The following is an 11330-nucleotide window of genomic DNA, read 5'->3' on the forward strand; positions in this document are numbered from 1 at the left end:
CTGTGCATTAGATCTTAATTTGACCATAACATTTTCAAATTGACAAGTGCATGCATAGGATTTAGGTTGTATTAATTGTTTGTTGTACCTTATTCAAGCAGACTATATTTAGTACTAAATTTTTAAGGATTTTAAGGATTTTTTTACAGCTACAAATTATACTACTAATTAATTACTAATTATACTCTTACAGTATTTATTAGGCAAATAACAAAGTGACCTCATGTTTTGATGCCCAAAATTGAGCTCTAGTCTTCGTTCTTATTCAAGAACAATATTCAACTGCTGAAACAAATTTTTCTATTTAGGAAAGCAAGTAAATAACTGTAATTTCATATCTTAGTCAAAAAAAGATAATAATGTGTTTACATTTAAAATATCATTTTTATTAAAGCATATACTGGTGGCTTAGTTATTACAGACATATTTTAGAATTGTTATGCAAATTGTAGAATATGCTACAGCATCACAGTTATTTGGTAATTTGTTTGGGACCCCAGCTTAAAAATACATCATTTTAAAAATGCTCTTGTTTTTCTCAGGTTCTTCAGTTGGGTTACAACAAACTGACAAATTTGACTGAGGGTATGCTGAGAGGGCTCGGCCGTATGCAGTGCCTGTTCCTGCAGCACAACCTGATTGAGGTTGTTGCCAGCAATGCATTCTGGGAGTGCCCGAGCCTGAGCAGCATTGACCTGTCATCCAACAAACTTGCCCGCATTGACCCATCCACTTTCACAGTTCTTAGTCGGCTTATGGTTTGTGAACTGGCAGCAAATCCATTCCATTGTGGCTGCGATCTTTATAGTTTTCTAACCTGGTTGGAGTTCTTCAACAATGTCTCACATACTTATGACCGCCTCCTATGCGAGACGCCGCGGGAGATGTTTGGCTATCCTTTACTGAGTCCTATTGCAGCTGGACATTCTGGTCGGAATGCTAAAAACATTTTGTACCATCACTGCCGAGACGGTGTAATGATTCCAGGAATGACCTCTCTACCGCCAGATTTAGATGGTCCTTCTGGGATCGGACCAGAGATGTTTGGTGGTATAGGACCATACCACCAGCCTACAACCTCTTCCTCGTCTACTGAAGACAGCTTCAGTCCCAGCATAAAGCTCCATCATGTCTCTTTGTCATCAGCATCTCTCCTTGTGAAGATTCCAAAGCCCTTCAGTAAAATGTATATTCTAACACAATACAACAACACATTTGTGTCTGATGTCATGAACTTGAAGAACAAGAAGGAGATGATCACCCTTAACAAACTAAAACCACGCAGTAATTACACCTTCTGTGTGGTATCCATCCGCAACTCTCAACGTTACAACCACACCTGCCTCCAGTTTTCCACTCGGGGGCAAAGTCAAGATGATATGCTCCCCACACCTTCCACCACTACTCACTATATAATGACTATTGTGGGCTGCCTTTTTGGCATGCTAATCATTTTAGGCCTTGTCTACTATTGTCTTCGTAAAAAACGGATGCATGATGAGAAGAGGAAATCTATCTGTGTCAAGAAAACTATACTAGAAATGCGCTATGGACCAGAGGTGGCAGCAGCAGTAGCAAATGATCCATCAGCAGTCCACAAACTCCAGGAACAGTCCAGAGAACATCACCAGTATCAGCATCACCATGGAGGGAAACTTCCCATGTCGACATCCTCAAGCTCGGGAATGCTCCACTCAGCCAACACCACTTCCTCAAGACTTTCTTCTATCCCACAAGTGGAAAAGATGGCCACTGCCTTTTCGGAGGCCATGGCTACAAACAAAGGGAACTATATGGATATCAGAACTGGAGGGGCAGGGGTGGAGCGGATGGGAGATGGTATGCATGGAGTGATGAGGGGAGAAGACTTGAGGGACGATGATGGAACTGATATTGGCGATGACTCGGATGATGATGGGCATGGTTCTGCATCTGAGATCTCAACTATTGCCATGGAGGTGGACAAGGTTAATCAGATCATTAACAATTGCATTGATGCCCTGAAACTGGATGCAGCTGCAGTTGCTGCTTCAGGGGCCTCTACAAACCCTTCTTCCTCCAATCCCACCTCCCCACCGCCCACCAGCACGTCCTCCCTAACACGTGGCCTAATCCCACTCTCTCAAGGGATGACAGAGACATGCCAGGTCATCGCTCCCAACAAAGTTCCCCCTCCACCTCCACTCCCTGCCTTGAATGCCCCTCTCTCTGAGCGCCCTGGAATCAGTGGTGGGGGATTTGTTGTCACTCCCCCCTACAGGCCCCCTCCTCCGGCCAATGCTGTACGTCCCATTCAGCGGCAAATGAGTGCAGATGCAGCTGTCGTTATTGTAAATTCTGTCAAGAAACAGTGCAGTACCACATCTTGTGGCTCCATGGGTCGAGACAGGGAGCGCGGAGGAGCCAGGGTGTACAGCCTGGATGTCCCTGAGCCAAGGAGCCCAGATGCCTGTAATCAACAGCAGCAGCAGTACCCAGACCGGGCCAGTCCTGTGGGCTGTGGGGAGCCCCTGGAGAGACTCCCTTTAGTGGGAAGTGGGAGCTGTGGTGGAGGGAGTGGTGGTGGTTGCGACAGTGGTGGTGTTGGTGCCCAACATCAGGACAACCAAAAATCCCACCATTACCATCAGCAGCAACAGATACAACATCAACAGCAGCAGAAGCAGCAGCAGCAGCAGTTGGAGGTGCAGCAGGACTACCACTGCTCGGAGCACCGCCACTCTGTCCCCGCTCTCTACTATGAAGGCTCCCACCAGGGTTCCCCAGCCCAAAGAGTTTCATTCCTAAAGCCCCTGACACGGTCCCGCAGGGACGCAGCTTCTTACTCCCAGCTTTCGCCTGCCCGCCATCATTCCAGTTACTCAGGCTACTCCTCCAGCCCCGAGTACTGCTCAGAGAGCTCACTGCGGATCTGGGAGCGTTTTCGTCCCTACAGGAAAGGCCCACGTGATGAGTCCTGTTATGTGACCGCTGGAAATGCCCTTCGAAAAAAGGTGCAGTTTGCTAAAGGCGAGGACCTGCATGACATTCTTGATTACTGGAAGGGTGTGTCAGCACAGCAAAATCTGTGACTGGGGGCCAGAGTTAACCACTGGAGGATATAGAGTTCAGATACTGCTCTTACTGATGCACCCCTGGGCCAGAGAAATCAGTTTTACTTCATAGGGAGAAAAATGTAGGACAAAATTTTGCCTTTAGGTTTTTTTTTCTCCTTTTGGCATGCTAGGTGTATAAATATTGCGCTAAGAGCAAGGACTGCAAAACTGTGCCTGGGATCTGAGTCATTTTTTTTTTTACACATCATTGTAGCAACTTCTATGGTTCATTCTTATTCAGTGTTTGTGGGTTTCATTTATAGTACAGGGAGCAAATGCCAACTGTGTAATTTAGTACTCTATTTGACTGATCACATTTTGTGATGCAAAGGACCATCTTTAACAGTGCCATGTTTTCATCTGTGGGTTGTCACAGAGTAAATGCTGATTCCCTTCATTTTCTGCTTAGTGTGATCCAAGATGTTTTGAGTTGTTTTTTTTTATTGGGTGCTGCATACGTTTTTAGCATTCCACCTGGGATTATTTAGACGTTCTAAGTAATGGTGAATCTGATAGGGTGTGATCTGTGCTGTGGTACAACTGACAACATGCAGATTAGTGAACAGAGATGTCAAATTCAGGCTCTGACTTTATTCTCTTAGATCCTTCTTGAGGCCGAGGTATTTGCATTTCAAAAAGCATCTGGCACACTAAAAAAAGGAATAATTGTAAAGAAATGAACATATGAAGATAAAATATAGTGAAGTGGGTTCTAGGAAAATCATAGGAAAAAGATAGACTGGGACATTGGCCGGAAACAGTGCCATGGATGCGTCTAAAGCAAGGGTGCGGGAACGCTCAAGGGCCGGTGTCCTGCAGGTTTTAGATGATCCAACACAGCTGATTTAAATGGTTAAATGACCGCTTTAACATGTCTTGAAGTTCTTCAGAGGCCTGGTGATGAACTAATCATTTGATTCAGGTGTGTTGACCCAGGGTGATATCTAAAACCCGCATCCTTCCGAGTAACAATCTTGCATTGTTTAATGAGTAAAGAACGTGTTCCCTAAAATATCCTCACTGACCTAAATCGTACTTCGCTGAGCAATGATCTGAATTATGGTGTTTGTCTGAAGCAATACAGAGGACACATTAACATCCCCTTAAATACTACTTACCTGACGGTGTAGGATGTGGTGTACAATGAGGGAACTTTACCATGTAACACATAGGTTGATTAAAGCGATAGATATCACTTTAATCATATCACAAGACGTGTGATCCATATATGGCAGAGGCCAAAAAAAGAAATGAAGGGTTCAACCCAGGTTACAAATCCTTTTCCGCAGCCACAGTGAATGTAAGTAGACAAGCAGGCAGGTTATGGGGAAATCTATTTTCATCATTTAGTGTTAGCACGACCGTACATTCCAAATCCTTTCTCTTACATTAAAACTCATTGAGGCAGAGAGGGAAAGGACACTTCTAATTACTGCCAATGTATCTGTTCTTTTCTGGGAATTAATGTTACTGTTGTATATAACTGATAATTAAAAAAACAAAAAAACCCACAAAAACAAACAAAAAAATCTTGTTACAGGCATGTCTGCTTGCACTCTATGCCTCATGATTGTGTGTGTGTGTGGCTGTGTGGTACACAGTGGTCATTGTAAGCAGGTGTTGGCATGCCTTGTTTGATTATATTGTATATTCCCCAACTAATTAAAATTAATATTCGTCAATATTTCGCCCCGTGGCTGGTTGTCTGAGTCTGAACTAGATTATTAACGGCATGTGTAAGTGTAGAGATGTCAAACATGTCCAGGGTATCTTTCTCCCCTTGCTAACTCAGCCATCCCATAATCTCTAATCATAAACAGGATTATCGGGCCTTTTCTTGAATTTTCTACCGAAATGACTTGCTTGTAATAATGACACCTTTGTTTCGTGGGACTCAAAAAGGCATCCTGCTTACCTTAAGTGCTGTGTAACAGTTAAATTTTCATATCATCAGCTAACATACACAATCAGAGACATAATACCCTAAAAATGTGAAAACTAAATCAGCGGTTACCGCTCCATATCTTTGTTCACGGCTACCTTCAGTAAGTTTTAATGACAAGTTTACTGTCAGGTATATATTTTCTTTCTTCTTACGCTCACTTGTATATTGCAAGTAGTGTTCGCTTGGTCCGCCTCCCACCACCTTCCCTGCTCCCACAGGTTCAATGATGTACACAGTAGGTGTGATGTGAGCAGGGTATCGAACACGACCTGCTCCGTTTCATTAAATGAGGTTTGTTGCAGGCAGAACTTGGAGGAGGGGTGCACCGTGTACCAACACTGCTGCTTTTCTGTTCTTTTTTCTTTGTGATGTTGCTTTTTAGTAGTGGATTGATTCTATTAAAAAAACTGCAGGTTGAACAGGAATGATATGCAAACTATAATGTATTTCCACACTGATCTTTGTATTTCCTTCTTCCTCTCTTTTCTTCTTGTTTATCAAGATGTTTGGATAGAGTCAGATTCAGAGGTCATAATCGTTGGATCAGTGCATAGCTGTGTGCGTCTGGGTCCACTGTAATCTTTTAGCAACAGTGTATCGGGGATGCACCACCTCATCTGCCTTGTTTTTACAATGAAGCACCGTGTGATGAACATATAATACAGTCCTGGAAGTCTTTTCTGCTTTTTTCTAAGTAACATGTTACTGTAACTGACTTAGTTTTACCAGTTTGTTTACTTGTATGTACTAAGAGTATCTAATCCTACAGAAAGAACTTGGTGCATTCTTCATCTGCCATAACAAGTTTACAGAAATAGACAGCAAGGTTAAGCATAAGCAACATATGTTAAGGAATATCAGGACAGTTTTCATTTCAGTTGCCGTTTTTGTTAATCTACCTGACAAAATAACATTTGACATTACTGTTCAGTGAAAAGGACCACTGTAGCTCTTAGTATTGTGTGCAGGAAGTTGTATTTGGTGATAGGGCTATGTGCTGGGTTTTCCGTGCCTTTCCACATGAATTCATGAAAAGCTGGTGGCAGCAAGACCAGAGAACATGGCAGAACAGTACAGACATCAATGATAGAAAGTCTGTGAGGTTGCAAAGTGGCTTGCAAGCAAGCTGAATAGCTTGCCCAATATGGCAAAACCCAATCCTATTTGCATTTAGATGTATAAAAAGGCCTCAGCTGAGCATTCAACTTATGTGGCTTGGCACTGAAAACTATATAAGTAATTTGATTTTATCAATGTTGTCACTGACTTTTCCCCTATACATTTTCTGTTTTATTTAACACTTTTAATACATCAGTGATTTTCAGGAGATAAACTTTCTGTTGTCAAGTGCTCTTCTGCTCAATTTTGAAACATTTGCTTAGATCTCAGTTTTCACTGCATTTGAGAGAAGTGCCAACATTTCTAATGATTTCTGAGTAGCTTCACTAAACCTCAAATGACTGTTATTATTATAGTTGAGCAGAGTTTTACCATTACAGTTAATTTTAAGTTGTTGCCAAAATACAAACTACATTTTACCAAAAATGTAGTTAAAACGCATAATTAAAATTAACATTTAAATTTGAATCGTGAGACAGTAAAACTTGGAAGCAGCTTTCAGAAAACACAAAAAAACACAGCCACAGATAATATTGAGCATGATTGTGAACAGAAGAAGGTGAGCAACCACTTTTGCCCTCTCAAATAAATGTCTGCCGTCTATTTTTGTTTGAAACGCACCAGATGGTGTTTTAAACTTATTAGATACTTAACAAATTGATTAGACCACCTGTCATGAAAACAAGAAAACAAATATTTTAGAAATCTGTCAAAATTTGTTTCAAACTAAAAATATATATTGGTCTTTATTTTGCAAATCATAAATGTCCAAATTTGAGGCAACATGCTGGACTTCTCTGGGAAGTTACGAATTGATCAGCTGCACCATCAACCACTAAAACTATTTTTTTTTCATTTTCAGGAAAGTAAAGCAATTTGGTGTCTCAATAACAAAATAAAAAATGTTTGTTAGTGTTTTTTCTACTTTTTTGTAAAACAGTACATTTGAAAATTCATGGATAAGAACAATATTGTAATTACGAAATGCTAAAATACAAGCATTAAAATATAATTTCACTTAAAGAGCTTCTGCATACTAGTGGATTAACCATTGCAGAAACATAAAAAATGATTTTAGTGATTGGCAGTACTGTTAATTCAGGACAACTGTGGCATGATCTCTACATTGAATGGTAGTCTATCAAATTCAATCCATAAAATACATAGGATTTCAATTCAATGCAATAGAGACTAACCATTTGGTCAAAGAATCCTTTAGGTTATTCATTCAAAATTGAGACAAAACTTTAAATATTTTTCAGAACATTAGCAATGAGATTTTACTTTTTTTGTTTGTCTCACAGAGTAAGGAAAAAAAAAACATGAAGCAAAAAAATCTTCCTTCCCTGCCCATGTCCTCACTGAAACCCTGGAGGGTGACTCACTTGGAGATGGATGGTTGTTTTTGTAGTTCCATCGATGTTGTTTGTCTCAAAGCAACCGGCAAGTCAGACATGAGAAAACCATGCAGTGTACTATTAATGTTTGAACCTTTTCTTAGAGTCTGGCTTTTATGATTTACACTTTCTCCAAGTCAGGCTTGAATTAGGTTCAGTTCTGATGCCTTATGTCTTAGTCTCATTCAATGATCAATGGTAATAATAATAATGAATAAATAATTTTGTTTGAGAACTGCATAAAATTGAATTTTATACCCAGACAATTAATCCTTGATGCACTCTATTGGTTGTCATAATTGGCAATCATCATCATTTATACATTCCTACTGTAAAATAATATAGAGGATATCTATATGTATAAGATATAACAATCATTACCTAATCACAACACTGAATGATAAATATTGAGTAAGTTTAGCAATACAGTTATATGTTTAATAATACATGGTGTCATAAGACCATCATCAAACTGAATTTTTCAACTTGTTTATTATGTGTGTTTATTAAGCATTTTCTCCCTCCCCTTTCTTCTCCTTTTACCTTCCCTCACCAGGAAACACATGAGTCAGGATGGGTCACAGTGAGATCAAACTTAAATGAGTATTTTCTTGAAATCTTGAAATCTAACTGTAAAAATCTGTAAGCTGAAAGCATTCAGTGACAACTACTATCCTTCACCTGAATGTACAAGTTACCCCTAATGTGGTTTCTGAGCAGAAGAGCATTTGAAAATCCTATTTCTATCCTATAACAGTAAGCCCAAATGGGCTGATCGGACCCAGTTTCCAAAAAGGGACAAAGGACTAATAGAATCTGTGAAATATCTGTGAATTTTGTACACTAGATAAAAGAAAAAAATATATAGTAAGGTTAAAAATGCTTCTATGGATGTTTTTTTATAACTCAGCCTGATCTATTGATATGTCTATGTGTACCTATTTTTCAGTTTAGTTGTCTTCTTTTCTTTTTTTAGTTTCTTTTTTGTTTGTTTGTTTGTTTTTTCTTGGTGTAGGGGGGAGGTTATTGGGAAATTATTGGGGACAAAGAGACTGACTTTTAGTACTTGCGATGATTTATGTTATAAAGGTTTAAGAACAGAGAAAACTTAACATAGTGTACTACATAAAAGAAAAAGTTGTTATATTTGCATGATTCCCTGTATTTTTTGAGAGACAAAATATATTGTTGTGTACAATAAGTGGACGTACATCGAAAACAAAAACTGTAGGGGCTCAAATATTGTCAAGTACCTTTGATTTGAACATCTAGGTGTTAGCCTTAGTTTTTTTTTCTAAAACAATGGTGATGTTATACTTACATTTTTGATTCTTGCCTACTGGTTTTCATTTGGGTGGTTGTATTATAAAGTGTACTGACAGTTACCTCTGCAGATATGCTAATCTTTAGCAACAGGTGTATAAAAAGAGGGTAAATATATAATAAGCTGCTGGTTGTTTACATCCATCTGCTCTCGGTTCTTCTTCTTTCTTCTCCATGCAAAGCTATCTTTCAAGCTTGAGAGTTACCCGATCATACTCTGTCTGTCAGCCATGGCAAAAAAAAAATGTTTTCCTTTTTTTCTTTTTTCTTTTTGTAGTGATGCAAGCACACTGTGGATATTCTTAACCTAATCTCAATCATTCAGTTAGCATTCACTGGCAAATTAATGCAGCCTCAGCAGCTTCTCCCTCAGCCTCAGACCCCTTGCTGTTAGGCAAATGAATGATTTTCATTCCTCCTGCTCTGGTCTGAGAGCCTGCTGGCTTTCTATCCAACTAGTTTATTAAATTTACCCTGTATCCGGCCAGTTGTAAATCAGCCATTTATCATCATCATTGAATAATAGACTATTTAATTAAGTAGTTCTTCTGCTGGAAAACTTCTTGAATGTGCAAAACAGGTGGTCTGAAGTTGAATCAAAGAAAAGACATAGCTGTGCCATTATAGGAGCTGAAACTGAAACTGAGGTTCTTGTACTTATTCTTCTGCAGCACTTAAAAAACAGAGCGCACGCTTAGAAAAGAAAACCACAAAGACTCTGGTGCATTTTATTTTCTTACCCATCCTGTAACATGTTAGTAACACTCACTGTGGCTCTCCTGCTATGTTAGTTATTGCTATAGGGTTTGTGCATGGCAGCAAGCCATAAATCATAGCCATGTTTACTTTCTGCAGCGATAACGCTGAGCGCCTCCCGCAGAGATATTCATTGCCCATTTTGTGGCCCAGTCTTTGCCAAAACTTTAAGAGGGCTGCTTGTGTCAATTACACAGAGAACATTGAATGCATTAACCCAGGACTAAGTTGGGTCCTCTGCTTTTCAAAAGGGCCCAGGCTATGTTGGGTAGCCAATTTATAGAGATTGGTTTTAATTGGGTGAAATGGCACTGTAATCAGATCAGTTCTATATTGGTACTGGAGGGTAATCTGTAACTCAGAGCTCCCATTTCTCTAACCCCTGATCCAAAAGCTGTGAAAATTGCAAAAAAGGTTGCAATGTGGTGAGACCAAATGCTGTTCAGTACTTGGAGCCAATGATTAGGATCAGTGGAAATGTTTTCTGTACTCACAAACAGCAGAGGCTGCGTCACACAGCCCAGTGCTATAATAATCCCCAATCCAGAATGATTGGCCTTGTCAGTGCCAGAGATTGAAAACTCTACAGCAAAAATGGCCCGTTGTCCACAGAATCAAGGGCCCTCCTCAAATCACTGAGGAAATAAATGTGGACTGTTCAAATGCTAATAGTGCCATTCTTGCCTTACAGCAACAAAAGCATTAATTGTTCATATTTGCCGTCAAGTAAACACAATTTCGAAACATCTAGTGTTAGAGAGAAATGAGAAAGAACCCATATATAGAAATTACTATTGAAAAAGACGACTAGCAATATCAAAATTGCTGATCAATTATTGAAATTCTGCTGAGCACCAATACCACATTCCACATGCACACTGTGACCAATAAAGCCATGTTTTAGAAAAGTACAGTGCAGGTTTCTGATGTAGAGTAATTTTTCAGTCCTTAAATCATTGCTTTTCATTTGTTATGGTGATGTTTTATTTTCGTTTACTGTATATAAAATATTTTTTGTTTTTTACAGAAGCATTTTTCATTCATTTTTTTAAACTCTCAAAAGAAAAATTAGAAGCATTTGGCTTTCTTGCAGGTTGTACCAGCTGAAAATAAGTGTAAAGCAGCATGAAAAGCCCCCTAAAAGTGTCAGTATTTGTGGTCACAACTATGTAATATGTAGTTTAATTACTGAGCTGAGGCGCGACCACCATCTGTGTGATTTCTGTAAGGCCAAGGTCTAAGGCAAATTCTCACAATTATCATATGGTTTTAGTTCCTGTTTGGAAATGTGTGTAAAATTTATGTCGAAATGTGAGTCTTGCCTAGCTGACAGCATCAGGAGGTCTTTGTCTAAAATGAAGAGTTGAAAATGGCCACAGCAGGATCCACTTCTTGTGGTTGGAATTTTTTTGACTGATGGCAGCAAATCTTGGCTTTCCGCTTTCTTTAAATATTTGTTGCTGATATTAACATTTCCCTTTGCAATTTCTGTACAAAAGATCTATTTCTATATTTGCAATAAATTTGTAATTTAAAAAGAAACACTTGTGAGAGATCTCTTTAATTCGCTGAATTACCTCATGGTTACACTGATTGCGTAACATTCTTCTGTAGCTTTATTATTATATTTTTTTCTTTAAATACAAATCATTTCCCCTACCAATACACACCAGTAGCCTCTTGTACTCTCCATTA

The 11330-nt window shown here is 39.2% G+C and overlaps 1 protein-coding gene across 1 annotated transcript in view; it reads left to right on the top strand.

Moving 5' to 3' along the window:
* Positions 1–11117, top strand: part of elfn2b (extracellular leucine-rich repeat and fibronectin type III domain containing 2b) — a 78646-nt gene extending 67529 nt beyond the window's left edge. The window contains exon 4 of the mRNA XM_085403648.1: positions 543–11117. Within this exon, the coding sequence (XP_085259774.1) occupies positions 543–3071 (2529 nt within the window). The 3' untranslated portion in view covers positions 3072–11117. The remainder of the gene's footprint in view (positions 1–542) is intronic.
* Positions 11118–11330: the final 213 nt, after the last annotated feature.

This window comes from Rhamphochromis longiceps, linkage group LG4 (genome assembly GCF_057381845.1).
Source record: "Rhamphochromis longiceps isolate RC_006_pf linkage group LG4, R_longiceps_female_GT1.1, whole genome shotgun sequence".
Lineage (NCBI taxonomy): Eukaryota > Metazoa > Chordata > Actinopteri > Cichliformes > Cichlidae > Rhamphochromis > Rhamphochromis longiceps.